Source organism: Physeter macrocephalus, chromosome 19, assembly GCF_002837175.3.
Source record: "Physeter macrocephalus isolate SW-GA chromosome 19, ASM283717v5, whole genome shotgun sequence".
Taxonomy (NCBI): Eukaryota; Metazoa; Chordata; class Mammalia; order Artiodactyla; family Physeteridae; genus Physeter; species Physeter macrocephalus.
In genome coordinates this window covers 59,898,477-59,916,606 of record NC_041232.1, presented here as the reverse complement: position 1 = coordinate 59,916,606, position 18,130 = coordinate 59,898,477, and the positions used below count along the sequence as shown (strand labels likewise).

Sequence of the window (18,130 nt, the reverse complement as noted above, 5' to 3'; positions counted from 1 at the left end):
GCCACCGGTGCAGAGCTGCCCCCCACCCCCGACCCAACCTGCCCCCTCTCAGCTCCTGTTGTTCCCTTCTCCATGCCACTCCCCCACTCCCTCACTGCACTCTCCTCTCTCCCACATCAATGTTACTAGCTCAAGGCTGCCCTCTCTAAACTTCCCAACACTTAATGAGGTCTGCCTTCTCTGAGCTCTCCAGTATATACTGTCTTGTATTATTCTGAGACATTTCTTATCTGTTAGTCTTATCTCCCTCAACTAGATTGTTGCTCCATGAAGAAAGAGCAGCTTAAGTGTTCCTCTGCACCTGCCTTCGAGGGAGTGTTTCCAGAAGTCTCTACAGTCAGATGGAGCCTGGTACTGTCACTTGCTGTGAACTTAGGAGAAGTTTAACTGTGTAAAGAACTCCAGTGACATGTTTAAAGTTGATACTCAGGAGATTGTGGTTGGCTGATACTAGGATAAGGTCACTCAAGTAAACACTTCTCCACCTGTCTATCCCAAGAACCCAAGGCCCTCAGAGAGAGGCACTCACCTGTCCTGGCTCAAGACAAGGGCAGTTAAAGTTGACACCACTGTCCCCAGACCCCCAGCGATTGTCCACCAGGGATTCTGGATCAGGAGCCCTATGAAGATGATGAGCCCGCTGAGAGGGTTGTTGACAAACATCACCTGAGCGGCCCCCCTCAGAACCCAGTCTGTGAACTGGAAGGCCAGGGGCTTCTCTGAAAGAGATAGGCAGAGTCATCAGCAGGGTTCAGCCTGTGCTTCCCTGCTGGACCACTGGTTGGCGAGGCAACCAAGGCAGACAGGGATACACTAGCCAGGACATTTTCCGTCATTCAGTCTGGCGCCCAGCCCGAATCTCTGCGTGGCAGGACAATCAGTCCACATTGGTGTCAGTTTTGCCATACAGACTGAGGCACCATGCTGAGACCAATTTAATGCTGTTCCAGCCATCGGCTTGGTTGGTAAGGAAGCCCCAGGAACACTCCAAGGGAAATTTATTGATCCAAAGGAAGAGGTGGGGAGGGAAGGAAACTCTTTTTGTGTAGAGCTGTATGACTCAGTTGAGGGCTGGTATCTGAGCAGCAAAGAATATAGTCTGGAGAAAAAAAGGCTGGGAAAGAAATGATTTTAGCCCAGATGTGAAGTCAGCATTGAGTTATGTATTGACATTGAGTATTGACATGCATTCTGTCTCATTCTCTGGTCTGGTTTCCAGGACAACATATACAAGTGGGGGGCAGGGTATGGTAGGGATATTTGTTGCAACATTTAGTTTAGGGAAACTAGGAGAAGAATGATGTTAAAAGGGGAGAATCTGGAACATTGGGGACGGTGAGGCCAATATTTTCTTGGCACATAAAAAAATGGCTGTGGAATAAGTGAAGGAATGACCATTCAGTTTGTTTGAAAATGGCTTCTACGTTGCTAATGTGGTTGTCCTATATCTATTCTGTGTAGGAGTGAAGAATTTGCAAAGAATTAAAATCAGTGGAATGCACTGAATTCTGAAACCATGGGAATTCAGGTAGTAGGATACATTATGGCTACCCAGAGCCAGCCCTGAGCTGGAGCACCTCAAATTTGGGGGCCCTGCCATGGGTGACTGCGGGAGCAGCTTCCTCAGTCCAAGCCAGAGGGAGGGCTGGCTCCCTGGCCTGGCCTGGCTGCTTCTGCCCTGGGCATTGGCCTACCTTTCAGCCAGCTCCTGCATTCCTTCATCTCGCCTGTGAGGTAGCCCACAGCTTGAAAGAAGCTGATGCCGCCTTGGCCCGAAGAACCCTGAGGGGCTGCCCCACTTTCTCTTCTTCTACCCTTTTCATTGGGTTTTTCAATCTTCACAATGTGGCTTTCTTCGCTGGATGACTGAAGATCCTTTAAGGAGAAGCCATGACAAAACATCAAGTAATATAGCTTTTTGAGAGCAGGGGCGTTTGGGGGTAGGGAAGATTTTCAGATTTTTTGATAAAGATAGAGGATTATGAGACAAATAAATGTCCATTGTGCAATGCTGTCTAGAGTGCCCCACACAGGACTGCTCTTCCCAGGGCTTCTACACGTTCCTCATAGCAGGGTTCTTAACTTTTTGTGCCATGGATCCCTTTTGGCAGTTTGGTAGGCCTGTGGACTTCCTTCCAGAATGTTTGTAAATGAATAAAATAAATAAGATTGCAATGAAAACCAATTATATTGAAATAGTTATCACAGTATTAAAAAAAACCTGCTATGCATATAGGGACAGCAGATCCAATACCAATTATAATTTTAAAGTATTGATGAGTGACTATGCGGGCTGACAACTCAGGACAACTCTATAGGGCCATTCTAGCTCCAGAACTCACCGTAGGCTCACCTGAGGCCTTTATTGTGACTGCATCACAGCCCAACTTCTGCCTAATTCTGCTGCCTTTACTTCTCTACAAGTATTGACCCCAAGGACACACCCCAGAAAACTTCTTACATCCAACTCTCCATCTCAGAGTCAGCTTTCTGGGGGAACCCAATCATGTGACAATGACAAAAATCTCAGGTACTACTAATACAGCTGTTGTTCCTTGCTTATATTTATAATTGAAATAAATGCTAAAGTTCATTGGAGGTTAGTGAAAATAAAGATAAATTAATTTTTCCATCTAAGTTCATATACCCGTCAATCTTGTCTATGGACGCCTGGGTCAGGACTCCTTGCTCTAAAACTGTGCTTTCTGATATAGTATCCATGTGGCTCTTGGCACTTAAAATGTGGCTAATCTGAATTGAGATGTGCTCGAAGTAGGTTTTGAAGGTTTAGTACGAAAAAAGAATGTGTAAAAGATCTCAGTGATACTTTATATTGATTAAATATTAAAATAATAATATATGTATTCATATATTAGGCTAAATAAAATATATTATTAAAATTAATTTCACCTGATTAATACAGATAGCCAAAAGGCACATAAAAGATGCTCAACATCACTAATTATAAGAGAAATGCAAATGAAAACTACAGTAAGGTATCACCTCACACCAGTCAGAATGGCCATCATCAAAAAGTCTACAAATAATAAATGCTGGAGAGGGTGTCGAGAAAAGGGAGCCCTCCTACACTGTTGGTGGGAATGTAAGTTGGTGCAGCCACTATGGAGAATAGTATGGAGGTTCCTGAAAAAACTAAAAACAGAGGTACCATATGATCCTTCAATCCCAATCCTAGGCATATATACAGGGAAAAACATAATTCAAAAAGATACATGCACCCCAATGTTCATTGCAGCACTATTTACAATAGCCAAGACATGGAAGCAACCTAAGTGTCCATCAACAGATGAATAGACAAAGAAGATGTGGTATATTTATACAATGGAATATTACTCAGCCATAAGAAAGTATGAAATAATGCCATTTGCAGCAACATGGATGGACCTTGAGATTATCATACTAGATGAGGTAAGTCAATCAGAGAAAGACAAATATATGATATTGCTCATATGTGGAATCTAAAGAAAAAATAATGCAAAGGAACTTATATACAAAACAGAAATAGACTCACAGACTTAGAAAATAGACTTATGGTTACCAAGGGGGAAGTGGGGGGAGGGATGGTTAGTTTGGATTAACATATATACATTACTATATATAAAATAGATAACCAACAAGGACCTACTATATAGCACAGAGAACTCTACTCAATATTTTGTAATAACCTATAAGGGAAAAGAATCTGAAAAAGAACACACACACATATATATATACATATATATATATATAAAACTGAACAATAATATATATAGTTATATATATAACAGAATCACTGTGCTGTTTATCTGAAACTAACACAACATTGTAAATCAACTATACTTCAATAAAAAATAAAATAAATTAATTTCACCTGCTTCTTTTTCTTTTTACTTTTTAAAATGTTGTTAATATAAATTTAAACTTACATGTGTGGCTCATATTATGTTACTATTGTATACTGATGGTCTACAGAGTTCTCTAACCTCATCACTGCATCAAAACTTAAATGTCTTGAAGATGTCAGTAGAAATGGTGAAGTGAGGACCTCCTCAAATTCTCTCTTCCATTAAGGCAATGAGAACACTGGAAAAAAATGTGCCGGAGGTGGTGGATAACAGTTGAGGAAAACAAGAAGCTAATCAAAAAGCTTAAAAGGAAAAACTGGGGAATGAGATGTCCAAAGAGGGCTTTAAAAGGCTTGGACATATTGCTGTGACTCTAGACACCTCATGCATGTGTAGGGCTTGCACATGCCCAGGACAATGTGTATGCTCAAGAAAGACCTGAGAATGCCCTAAGCTCTCACCTCTGGCTGAGTTTGAATCTCTATGCAAGCAGAAATTAAAGGCTAGGTGGAGTTGAAAACTGCCTAGGTGAGTGTTGAAGATGCCCCAACGCACAGACAGCTCTCCTTGGCAAAGACTGAGAAGCTTACTGATCCCAGGCATTTAAGGAAATCTCTGTCCAATAATTAACTAAACTTTAAGCTGACTGAGCAGAGATTTCAGTGGCTACAAATGACAAAAGAATAAAGACTTTCCTGAACTAGTTCAGAAAAGCCATTAAACAAACAAGCCAGCAATGACAAACCCTGGGGAGAGGGAAGAATCTGATTTCCAGAGTTGTCACATTATTTAAGACATCCAGTTTTTTAACAAACAATTATGAGACATGCAAAGAAACAAGAAAGTATGAGACAAGGGAAATAAAGCAATCAATAGGAACTGTCCCTGAGGAAGGCCAGATTTATTAAACAAAGATTTAAAATCACCTTAAAATATCATCAGGGAACAAAAGAAAACCATGTTTAAAAACTAAAGGAGAGTATGAGAAATATGAGAACAATCTCACTAAATAGAGATTATCAACAAACAGGAAATTATAAAAAAGAAACAAATAGAAATCCTGAAGTTGAAAGGTATAAAAATGGAAATGAAAAATTTGCTAGAGGAGCTCAACAGCAGCTTGGAGCACTCAGAAGAAAGAATCAGAAAACCTAAAGGCAAGTCAATTGAGACTATCCAATCTGAGGAACAGAAAGAAAACAGAAAGATGAAAAATGAACATAGCCTCAGAGACCTGTGGGACCCATCAAGTGTACCACCATATGCATAATGGGCATTCCAGAAGGGAAGGAGAGAGAAAGGGGCAGGAATATTTGAAAACTTCCCAAATTTGATGAAAATCAGTAATAGACACATCCAAGTAGTTCAACAAACTTCCAGTAGGATAAACTCGAAGAGATCTTCACCTAGACATATCATAAACTGTTAAAAGTCAAAGACAAGAGTAATTTTGTATAGACTCTTGAAAGCAGCAAGAGTGAATCAACTCATTACATACAAGAAATCCTCAAAAGAATTAACACCCAATTTCAGAAACCATGGAGGTCAGAAGGCAGTGGAATGACATATTGAAAGTGCTGAAAGAGACTGTCAATCAAGAATTGTATATTCAGCAAAACAGTTTTTTAAAAATGAAGGAGAAATAAACACATTCTGAGATAAATGAAAACTGAGAGAATTTATTGCTAGTAGACCTGCCTATGAGAAATATTAAAATGAGTCCTTCAGGTTGATGTGAAAGGACACTAAGAAGGACACTAGTATCTCAAGAAGAAATAAAGAGCATTGGTAAAGGTAACTACATAGATAAATATAGTAGACAGTATAAATGTATTTTTGGTAATTCTCTTTTTCCCCTTCTGATGTAAAGACAACTTCATAAAACAATTGTAAGTCTGTGTTGGTGGGCATACAATGTATAAAGATGTAATTTGTGTGACAGTAACAGCACAAAGGAGGTGGGGATAGAGCTACGTAGGAACACAGCTTTTGGATAATATTGTAATTAAGTTGGTTTTAATCCAAGCTAGATTGTTATAAATTAAGATGTTTAATTATAATATCCAGGGCAACTACTCAGAAAATAACTAGAAACATATAGAAAACAATGACAGAAGAATTAAAATGATACACTAGAAAATATCTGTTTAAGACAAAAGATGGCATAGTGAAATAATAGGGAAACAGAAAAAAGACATAGAAAACAAATAGCAAAATGGCAGGCATAAATCCTACCTTATCAGTAACTAAATTAAATATAAATGGATTCACGCTTCAATTAAAAGAAATTGGCAGAATGGAATTTAAAAAGTTATACAACTATATCTTGTCTATAAGAGACACAATTTATATTCAAATATGTAAATAGATTGTAAGGATGGAAAAAGATATATTGTGCAAACCGTTGCCAAAAAAAAAAAAAAAGCTGGAGTGACTATACTAAGATCAGCAAAATAGAACTTTTGCTAAGACAAAAATTGTTACTAGAGAGTAAGAAAGACAATTTTAATGATAAAAGGATCAATCTATGAAGAAGATATAAGAATTATAAACACTTACATGCCTAACAAAGCCCCAAAATGCATGAAGCAGAAGTTGGCAGAATTTATGGGAGGAAAAGTCAACTCAATAATAATAATTGGAGACTTCTATACTCCACTTGAAAAAATGGATAGAATAACTAGACAGAAGATCAAGGAAATAGAAGACTTGAACAACACTATAAACTAACTAGACCTAATACATATATATAGAACACTTCACCCAGCAACAGCAGAATATACCTTTTATAGTGCACATGGAACCTTCTCCAATATAGACCATGCTAGGCCATAAAATAAGTAAAACATTTTTACTGATAAAAATATCAGTAAAGGGATTGAAATCATTAACGATATGTTCTCTGGTCACAATGGAGTGAAATTAGAAATCAAACATAGAAGGATATTTAGAAAATATGTGGAAATTAAACAACACAGTCCTAAATAATCCATGGATCAGAGAGGAAATCAGAAGAGAAATTGGAAAATATTTCATTCATTGAGATGAATGAAAACAAAACCACAACACACCAAAACTTATGGGATGCAGCTAAATCAGTGAGTAGGGTGAAATGTGTAATTATAAATACCTATGTTAAAAAAGAAGAAATATCTCAACAAACTAACCTTTCACTTTAAGAAACTAGAAAAATAACAACGAATTAAACCCAAAGCAAGTAGAAGGAAGGAAAAGTCGGTTCTTTGGAAAGATCAAAATTGACAAATTTTAACTAGCTTGACAGAGAAAAAAAAGAGTAGATTGAAATAACTAGAATCAGAAATGAAAGAGGATACATTACTACCAACCTTAAAGAAAAAGAAAGGATTATAAGGAAGTGGATTATAAAGAAATTAATAATTGTATGCTAACAAATTAGATAACCTAGATGAACTGTATAAATTCTTAGAAAGCCACAAACTACCAAAAACTGACTCAGGAAGAAATAGAAAATCTGAATTGACTCATAACAAAGTAAAGCAACTGAATTAGTTAAAAACCAAACCAAACCAAACCAAAATTTCCCACAAAACCCCAAGTCCTGGTGGCTTCACTTGTGAATTGCACCAAATGTTTAAAGAATTAATACCAATATCTTCTAAAGAGTAGAAGAGAAGGGAACACTTCTTAACAATCTACGAGGCTACTATTATCCTGATATCAAAACCAGACAAAGTAATCACAAGAAAGAAAACTATAGACCAATATGCTTTATGAATATAGATGCAAAAATCCTTAACAAAATACTAGGAAAACAAATCCAAGCAGGATATAAAAAAGATTATGATCAAAAGAGAATTCGAAGAATTTGAGGCTGTTTCAACCTATAAAAACTATCAACAGATTGTTTAATAGAATAAAGAAAAAAACTCACATGATTATCTTGACAAACACAGAAAAACCATTTGAAAAATTAAGCAACATTTCCTGATTAAAAAAAATCAACAGACTAGGAATAGAAAGGAAGTTCCTCAACCTAATAATAAAAACCCACAGCTAATATCAAACTTAATTGTGAAAGACTGGATGCTTTCCCTCTAAGATCAGGAATAAGAGAAAGATGTGTGCTCTTGTCACTACTATTCAACGTTGTACTGGAAGTTCTAGCCAGAGGAATTAGGTAAGATAAAAACAGACAAAAGGGACCCATATTGGAGAGAAAGAATTTAAACTATCTCTATTTGAAGATGGAACATCCTTTTATACATAAAATCCTTAAGGAATCTACAAAAAAGCTATTAGAGATAATGAATAAGTTCAGCAAGTTTGCAGGATAGACAATCAATATACAAAACCAAATTTATTTCTATACATTGGCAATGAACAATCGAAAAATAAAATTAAGAAAACAATTCTATTTATGCAGCATGAAAAAGAATCAAATATTTTGGAATGAATTTAACAAAAGAGGTGCAAGACAGTACACTTAAAAACTACAAAACATCATTGAAAGAAATTAAAGACTTAATTAAAGGAAAGATAACCTATGTCCAAGGACTGGAAGACTTAATATTGTTAAGATGACAATATTCTCCAAATTGATCTATAGATTTAACACAATCCCTACCAAAATGCCAGTTGCCTTTTTATTTTTATTTTTTTTCAGAAATTGAAAGTTGGATCCTAAAATTCATATGGAAATTTAAGGATCTCAGAATAGATACAACAATCTTGAAAATAAGAACAAAGTTGGAGAATTCATACTTTCTGATTTCAAAACTTACTGCAAAGCTACAGTGATCAAGGTGGTGTGGTATTGCCATAAGGATAAACATATAAATCAATTCAATAGAAATGAGAGTCCATAAACAAACCCATACATTTATGGTCAATTAATTGTTGATAGGAATAGCAAGACAATTCAGTGGAGGAAGGATAATCTTTTTAACAAATGATTCCGGGACAAGTGGATATACACTTGGTAAAATATTAAAATTGGACCCCTACTTACTATCATATACAGAAAGCAACTCAAAATGGATAAAAGACTTACATGTAAGAGCTAAAACTATAAAACCCTTAGATTAAAACATTGGAGTAAATCTTTGTGACCTTGGATAAGAAAATACTTTCTTGCATATGACACCAAAAGCATAAGCAATCAAAGAAAAAATAGATAAATTGGACTTAATCAGAATTAAAAACTCTGCTTCTAAGGACACTATCAAGAAAATGAAAAGGTAACCTACAGAGTGGGAGAAATTATTTGCAAATTATATATCTGGAAAGAGTCTAATATCCAGAATATAAAAAGAATGATTACAACTCCACAATAAAAAGACCAATAACCCAATTTAAAAAATGGGCAAAAGGTTTGAAAAGACATTTTTCCAAAGAAGATATACAAGTGGCCAGTAAGCACATGAAAAGATGTTCGACATCATTTGCCATTAGGAAAATGTTAATCAAAATCACAATGAGATGCCACTTCACATTCACCTAGGCTGTAACAAAAAAGACAACAACACATTTTGGTGAGGAGGTGTAGTGGCATGATGTGCACATTGCTGGTGAGAATATACACTAATGCAGCCACTTTGGAAAACAGTTTGGAAGTTTGTTAAAATGTTAAACATAGATTTACCATACGACCCAGAAATACCACTTCTACGTATATACCCAAGAAAAATAGAAACGTGTCCACACAAAAACTTCTACACAGATGCTTATAGTAGGATTACTACGTATACAGCCTCAAAGCAGAAACAACCCAAATGTCCATCAGCTGATGGATAAATAATATACAGTATATTCATACAATGAAATATTATTTGGCCATAAAATGGAATGATCTATTGAAAGAACCCAAAAACATGCTAAATGAATGAAACCAACCACAAAAGGCCACATATTATATGATTCCATTTATATGAAATGTACAGAATAGGCAAATCCATAGGGACAGAAAGTAGATTGGTGGTTGCCAGGGGTTAGGGGAAAGATGGAATGAGGACTGACTGCTAATGAGTATGGATTTTCTTTTTGAGGTGATAAAAATATTCTGGAATTAGATAATGATGATGTTTGCACAGCTTTGTAAATATGTTAAAAAACAGTGTAATAGAGGGTGTGGAGAAAAGGGAACACTCTTGCACTGCTGGTGGGAATGTAAATTGATACAGCCACTATGGAGAACAGTATGGAGGTTCCTTAAAAAACTACAAATAGAACTACCATACGACCCAACAATCCGGAAGGGTAAGCTGTGACGAAGAGAGAGAGTGGCATGGACATATATACACTACCAAACGTAGGGTGGATAGCTAGTGGGAAACAGCCGCATAGCACAAGGAGATCAGCTAGGTGGTTTGTGACCAGCTAGAGGGGTGGCATGGAGGGCGGGGAGGGAGACACAAGAGGGAAGAGATATGGGGACATATGTATATGTAGAACTGATTCACTTTGTTGTAAAGCAGAAACTAACACACCATTGTAAAGCAATTCTACTCCAATAAAGATGTTAAAAACAAAACAAAACAAACAAACAAACAAAAACAGTGTAATGTACACTTTAAAGGCGTGAATTTTACAGTACCTGAATTACATCTCATTAAAAAACCTAAGCAGTCTTGGGTCCTCTTCCACTGAATCCGTAGCTAGCCAGGCTGCCTTGGTGCTGCTGGGTCCAAGGAGTGCTAAAGGCCTGTGTTTGAATGAGGGCTTCCTTTGGAGATAGTAGAGTAATTCAAGGGAGCAGGTGTAAGGGGAAAGGTTTTGGGGACTGGTTGGAAGACTGGTATGTGTGTGTGTGCATTCTCTACTTGTCCTTAAAATCATGTCGCACACAGAGCCACATTTTCCATCTAAGGCCAAGTAGGGCTGATTGTGGGTGTGAGCACGTAAGGGGGGCAGAATCTCCTCAGCGGCGACACTTCCATGGTATTAGGTCACATGTGCTGGGAAAGCAGCATCTTTCTACACTCTTCCTCCCACCATCCACCTGGGAAACACCCTGGGAGGGACGTTCCTCACCTTTACTTCAGGCATTTCCAGGAGGGGCAGGGCCAGGTGTGTATCCTGGGGGCTTGAGGGCCAGCTAGGGCTGGTAAACTCTGAGTCGTAGAGTTTGTGTCTGCTGGAAAGAGGCTCTGCCAGGAGAGGACTGCTGGGAATGTGAGTGTCAGACATCTCTTCCATGCAGCGGCCACTCATGGACCATGTGACTGGTGAAAGGAAAGGGAAAGAACAGGTGAGTCAGGATGGGGCCTCAGGGACTTGACCAAGGCTGGATGGAGGCCCCAGGAGGACTGAGGTCTGTCCTGACACAAGCGACCTACTCCTCCAGTCTCTTGGGCTACCAGAGGGGCCTGAAGCCATTCCTCAACCCACGTGACCTGCACCTTTCAAAATCCCCCCATTCTTCTAAGTCCAAAAGAAAGTCCATTTCTGCTGTGCAGATTTCCCTGACCACCCAGTTAGACTAGATCTCTTTTCTTTTTTTCTGATCACTAAAATATTTTTTCTCTACCTTTCATATTGTCCATTGTACTCTCTTATTGTGGTAGTTAGTTGTACATATATTTTCCCCTTGACACATACATGAGGATCTGGGTCTTCCAGCCAAATGGGGGTCTACGAGAGATTTGTTTTCTTAGTTGCTGTGCAGCTTATATTGCTGACAGTTGGCCTGCAGTGCCCCCTCTCTCCCCTCTGCCTTCAGTGGCCTTTCCAGCTCCTCCCCCCTTCCCTTACCCAGGAGCAGTAAGCAGCTCTGGTATGATCTCTTGGAGGCTATGTGCACCGGTCCCTCCATGTGGGGCTCCTTTTCCTTTCACCACTGGGCCAGGGCTTATGCCAGGACTTAGTTTTAGAACAACCTCTGCCCAGCGTCCTTAGTTTCCACTTTAGTCCGGCTGCCCCCTGGTAGTTCTGTACTTCTCCTCTTCCTGTCTCAGCCATTCTTCCTTGGCCTCTTCCAGCTCAATTACATCTTCCTTGACTTTGACTTTATTGCTTCTTTGGGAGGTGGTTTTGGATCTGCACGCAGTCTCATCTCAGCATGAGCTAGAGTTTTCCTCATTGGTCTGTGCTGCCATGGGTTAACCTTCCTTCTACATACCTGTAACTCCCAAATCTAACATTTCCAGTCCAGTTTTGAGCACTAGATTCATAGATTGAATTCTTTACTTCGTACTTGCCTGTGGATGTTCCAGAAGCAGCTTAAACTTAATACACTGAGACAACTCATAATGTTCCCTTCCCAAGTCCTGTCCTCCTCCCTCAAAGGGGCCCATCCCAGGAAAAGTCCCCTCCCCCTTCCAAGCTGCTCCTTCAGACAACTCAGGAGTCAAACTTCGTGCTCCCTTCTCTTTCACTCTCCAAATCAAGTAATTCTATCTCTAAGCTACACCTTGATGTACAGTATCACCACTTAGTTGTCACTACTTCTTGTCACTTCTCCAAAAACCCTCAAGTGATCACCTCTACCTCTTCGCAGATTTCTCCTCCAGGCCGTGCTCCACAGGCAGTCAGAGTTGTCGTATTAACCCTCACGTCTACTCATGTCTGTTTCCTGATTAAATCCCTTCAATGGCTACAGAGGGAAAGCCACATCTTTAACATGGTGCTCAAGGCTCTGCATCACCGAGTTCGTCTATGCTTTAGCCTGCCCTGTGCTTCTCCTGCCCCTCATCTCTGGGCTCCACACGGGCCTCCTTCTAGCACTTTCTACCTCAGGGTGTCTGTAAATGCTGGTCCATCTGCCTGGAAGGCTTCTCCTTCACTCTTTACCTGGGTGACTTCTACTTTTCCCTTTGTGTCAATTATCACCTATCAGTGATGCCTTCCCTGATGGTGTCTCCTGTCACATGTTCTCATGGGACCCAGTAGTTTTCCTTATACTGCTGTATCCCAGCTCCTAGCACAGAGCCTGGCACATAGTAGGTATTCGATACATAAGTAGTTAAGTGAAGGAGAAGGAGGGAAGGAAGAAAAGGGGGAAGGAAAGGTGGAAGGCTACAGGTAACTGCTAGAGTGGGGGAACTTTACAAATCACCGTGGGTCTCAGGTGTTGAATGGTTTAAGAAGGTGTGGGGCTGCCCACCAGCTCGGCACTTGGAGGCAAAACAACTCTGCTGTGTCTAGCACTTGTTCTCATTCCCAGGAAGAGCTCATTTAAACCATGGGTGATTTTTAGCATGGGTCAGCAAACATCATTCAGATCCAACCAACTCCTCTTTCTCGTCCTGCCGTGGCTCTGAAAGAGGGCCTTTCCTCTATTCTGACTTTGCAGTGAGTTTCAGACTGCCCTGGAGGGGGCACCCTGGAAAGGTTTAGGAGAGGGAAAGCCCGCAAGCCTGAGAATCTGTCCCTTCCCGATGCACTCTCTCCCTCTGGTGGCCAAGAGGTGATACAGCATCCCGGCCTGTTGGTATGATTCCTTCCAAGTCACCTAGTTGAAAACATGAGGGGACGTGAGATATCGAGACACGTGATCTGCATGACACTATATATCTGAAATGTTCTGGAAAAATCGTGTATTAAATTCAGTGGCTGTGAATTACATTAAAAATCCAATTGAAAAATACGTTTTTTCCCCAAACATATTTCATTGACTCTAAGATGTTATCAACTGTAAGATATATCATTGTTTTGTGTATAACCAAGAAAGAAGAAAATGCTGCCAATTAAAATTGCAGGTTGTACCCTGATTTAAGAAATGTTAAAATATGAGAAAGATGTATATTATATAATCAAGGAAATATGATAAAAATCATAGTGATGCGGCTCAGGAATACAGGAGTAGGAATTGTTTCCTAACTATGGGACTTCACACATTTATATATTTTTTTGATGAAAAATGTGTGTATATATTATGAGCCCTTTAAGAACAGGGCCTGTTACCTTGTTGATGTCTGTATTTGCATTGCTCAGCAGAAAGCCTGACACATAATAAACCCTCGATATATGTTTAATAATTATGGAAAGAATGAATGCTTGCACAACAGAAGTACTCTCCAGAGTGTCTCCAAAAAGGCTCCATTTTCTCTTCCTTTGAGTCCCTCCTGTATGCAGATAATATTCCCAATTACCAATGGAGAAATCAAGGCCCAGGAAAACAAAACAAGAGCTGTTTCTCACGTGGATGTAACTCGCTGCACTTTCTGAAGCAAACTTGCTGCCTTGTGATGACTACAGGGTGCAGAGACCCAGGGAAGCCACCAGCTTTGTTGCAGAGTCGAGGTTATACCCAGTTTCCCGCCCTGGGCTCCTTCTATCACTCCAACTGCCTTGCAGGGCACAGCTGGGGGAGGTGGGGGAGGCAGGCAGCCCTCCAGCCCGGGGCCAGGCCCTCAGCCCAGTGTCCTATTTCATAAGCCCACATAACCTCGGCAGGAACAACGTGATTGCATCTCCTCTGGGGAACACAGCGTTCCTTTGCCATGGGAATGTTTATCCTGTTCAAATGGGGGAATTTTGGCTTTGGGGTAGGGGCGAGACGTGCAGCAAAAATGGCCTTGTAAAGAGAAGGTCACTGGAAAGAGCAAAGGCTGTGGAAACTGAGATGCCCAGCTTCACTCTTTTCTCTGCCAGGAGGTGCTGCATGGGCCTCTGTCTCTCCCTCTTTCACGGGTTCTTAGGACAGTGAAACTGCTGACTTGGTTCTTGGCACACAGTAGGTGCTCAGTGATTTTTATTTTCCTCCCTTCGTGTGCTCCCAAATCGAAGGGAAAGATGGCTAAAGCAACCAGATGAAGTGCAAGCTGGCTGGTCTGAAACAGAATGCCTTTCAAAAGTTTCCATAAGGCGTTGGCCACTTGTTAAAACTGGACGGTGAGATCGCTGCCCGAGCCACGTCCCGTCAGAAGGCGGCAGCCCTCAGAGCCCATTCCCAGCTCAGTTCTGAGCCAGTCCGTGAAACCTGCTTCCAAGAACACATAATTATCTGCTTGGCGTGAGAACGCTCTCCTTGGCTGCCCGCACCTCCTCTTCTCCCTCAGAAATGTGGACAGAAATGGTTGTTTGGATCAGCCTCCTATCTCTCCAAAAAGCCAGGCCTCAACGTTCCGCAATGGGGCTCCCCAGACAGACTGGGCCCTCCTTCCTCTTTGTAAGAAGCTCCCTGTTGGGTACCTACTGTGTGCCCTTAGGCTACCGCAGGGGGCACGGCACGGAGCTGATGCTCGGGCGGTAGAGAGGCAGGGAGAGAGGCAGCAGACTGTCAGTGTGCAGGGAAAGTGGGGCAGGGTTGGGGGCGACGCCGGAGCTGCTGTCGAGGCACAGGGCAGTTCCCCAACCTCCCTGCCTCAGGGGGACCAGCCCATGCTTTCCTGTTAGGGCTTGGCTGAGCAGGCAAGAGGCAGGCGAGCCTCCAGCCAGGGAAATGCCTGAAAAAATACACACCTGTTTTGTGCCAGGAAATCCCAGTTGCGGGCCTGCTGGAGCCGGAGTCAGCCTGCAACCAAGACGAAGCTGGGTGTTAGAAGCCAGACTGTGAGTTCTCCGTCCATATACTTGGACCCCATTTCACCTCCCAACCTCAGAAAGCGTGGCTTCCACTCTACTGTACTAATTTTGAAATTCTTCTTCTAGCTCTTTTCTCTAAAAGACTGTTTCCAGTAGCAATGTAAAAACATGCCTCTGGAGAGAAGCTGCACCCTTCCTGGCATATTCCTGCAGTTATGAGAGGAAAGGGCCTGTGATTTAAGGGTTTCTTTTTCTTTTTTTTTGGGGGGGTTTCTTGAGTTTTTGGTGTGAATCAGTTGAAGCTCCCCCTCCCTGTGGCTTGTTGGGTTTAAGTCTGCCGGTGACCTTGTCATGGGGGGTGAATCTAAAATGGCCTCATTTGCGTCATCTTTCACCCAACTGAGTTACTGAGGTTGCAGTGTTCTGGAGAAGGAAAAGTGATTAGTAGGTTTTCCAAAATATTTACTGAATTGATTAATTTTGCCCAAGACTTTACAATTGACACAATTATGGAAAGGGAGAGTTTCTATAAATTTCTACAACCGTAGGATGGATAGGGATATCCTTTGCCTCTCTCAAACTTTGAAGATCCATTTTTTAGCACCTCTGACTGTTGGCTGGGGTCCCACAACCCCATGAGGCAGTCTGCTCTCACTGTGAACAGCTCTGATTACTGGAAACCCTTGGGTCTGGGGAGCTGACATCAAGCCCCTGAGTTTTCCCCATCGTGGGCTCTGGTTCTGTCTATCATGTTGGCACAGGATGCTTGCACTCCCTGTGCCACGTAAGAGCACTTCAGAGATTGATTCCAAACCTTCCTTTCTCTAGGGCAGACCCCTTGAGCTTCCTTTGATTTGGCTCAGCAGACAAGGCCCCCAGACTCTCTGCCGTCTTGCTACCAATCACGGTGACAGCAGGATCGAAGGCAGGGACTTGGCTCTGAAGGACCTTGCTGAGTCAGGCTGGGTCCCTAGGCCAGGGGCTCTGCTGATCTCTCAGCTTGGTGGACAGCTGCTGAAAGGGAGAAATCAGCTGTGCAGGTCTCAGTGGACGCTGGAATGGGGACAGAAGAGGCCTATGGGCTGGTGGATCATCCCCAGGGAGGCCAGGGAGAGGCCTGGTCAATAGACAGATAGGCCGGGGAAGAGAGGAAGGGGCCTGGCAGGCCACTGGGCCTAGGTGAGAGGTGCCTTTCTCAGGGCCAGTTGTATAAGAGGTTGGCCAAGTGCTGCCTCTTTTTAGGCGTGGCTCAGAGCTTTTCTTGGCAGCTCCAGCCCAATGAGTTTGATTTGGGCTCAGAGGAGCCTGACTCACTGGGGCCAGAAGGTCAGGCGGGTGGGACGGGAGTCAGGAGGCAGCAAAACTCCTCTGGGCCATCAGCAGACTGTCTGGGGTTAGAGGGCTGGTGGCCAGCGTGCCAGGGCCTATATCTTTCTGGCCTCTCCTTCAGGGCCAGGGCTGGGGCCTGTAGCTGGGAATTTAACCAGGGCCCTCAGCTGAAAGTCTCAGGAGTCTATGTGAGGCGGAGGTAAGAGACCAGACCTTTGATCTCCACCTTAGATACTAGCTTGTGTTTGGAAGGACATTCAGAGGTGCGCACCATACCCTTCTCAGCTGACACTTTTCAAGCGGGATGACCCTTTCACGTGCTATGTACTGAGCCCCTGCCTCACCATCCCAACTGCAGCAATTACCAGGCCGTCCGAGTTCCCTTCGAGGGCCCTTGTCTGCATCAGTCTATTCTCTCCCTCTGGGCCAGGCCCTCCCCTGTCCAGGCCAGCTCACATCCCTTTCCACCTCCCCACTGGTGATGGATATGTTATCTTAAAACACTACTTGGTTATGCCATGGCTCAAAAAGCTTCCCAGGTGCTCCAGGTCTGAGTGTCTCATTACCTCTGGACGGGATATGCACAGTACTCCAGATGCTAATTGTTTTTGGTGGGAAATTGTTGTATATTTAAGCAAACATGGCTTATAAAAGAGTAGCGTGCAAACATTTTAATTTTTAAAATAAACATTTCTGGACAGACATTTCGAGTCTGTAGCTGGCTGCTTCGGGCATGTCCCCAGACCAGCTGGGGACGATGTGTCAGGTGCCTCCATCAGTTGGGGCTAGGTGGGGGAAAAGTTAAGCAGCACTGAAGATGGCAACTGTCCTTGCTCCCCTGTGGCTCTGCCTGAGGGCTGGGCCCCCTAAGCCTGAGCATGTGCCCACACACACAATCATACACACACTCACACACACATATCTCTTGCACACACACATACACGCGCACACACTATGAACACTACACATTTTGCACTGCTTTAAACCTTCACGCGCATAGTATTTCATACTTTACAAAGCACTTTCCTTACTATAACTGCATTTGTCTCCTCCAACGATCGCATGATGTGTGGAGAGAGGTAGGATGGTGTATTCTTCTCACTTCACAGGCCCAGGGAAGTGAGGCTAGCTGCCTGAAGTCACATAGGGGTTGACACAGGAACTGGGGCTGACCCTGCCTCCTAATGCTCAGACCTGGGCTCTTTCCGCATCACTGACACCCTTGCTACGGGTCCTGGACTCTTCCCTGAGGATGACTCTCTCCTCCCATGCATATACCAGGGGCCTGGCTGTATACAGTTTATGTTTTTGGTCTTTGGATGCAGTGTGTACAAACTCATGCCTCCTTTCACGTGCTGGACCACAGTGTGAGCTGGGACTTTGCGTGTGTTACCGGGATGGTGTGTAGCCCCATCTGCCACCTTGGCAGGGAGAGAGTTCTGTACTTGACCTCTCCAAAAGGCTTTGTTTGGCATGTCCATAGGGCCCTTGAGCTACGCCCTTTCTTTTCA

At 42.3% G+C, this 18,130-nt stretch overlaps 1 protein-coding gene across 2 annotated transcripts in view; it reads right to left on the bottom strand.

Moving 5' to 3' along the window:
- The window catches only part of SLC14A2 (solute carrier family 14 member 2), a 57,649-nt gene extending 46,613 nt beyond the window's left edge, over positions 1 to 11,036 (bottom strand). The window contains exons 1-3 of one of the 2 annotated variants that reach the window (XM_007114998.2): positions 10,857 to 11,036; positions 1,695 to 1,875; positions 530 to 719 (exon numbers count right to left, since the gene is read on the bottom strand). In XM_007114998.2, the coding sequence (XP_007115060.2) occupies positions 530 to 719; positions 1,695 to 1,875; positions 10,857 to 11,036 (551 nt within the window). The remainder of the gene's footprint in view (positions 1 to 529; positions 720 to 1,694; positions 1,876 to 10,856) is intronic. The other variant, XM_007114997.2, reaches the window with a different exon arrangement.
- Positions 11,037 to 18,130: the final 7,094 nt, after the last annotated feature.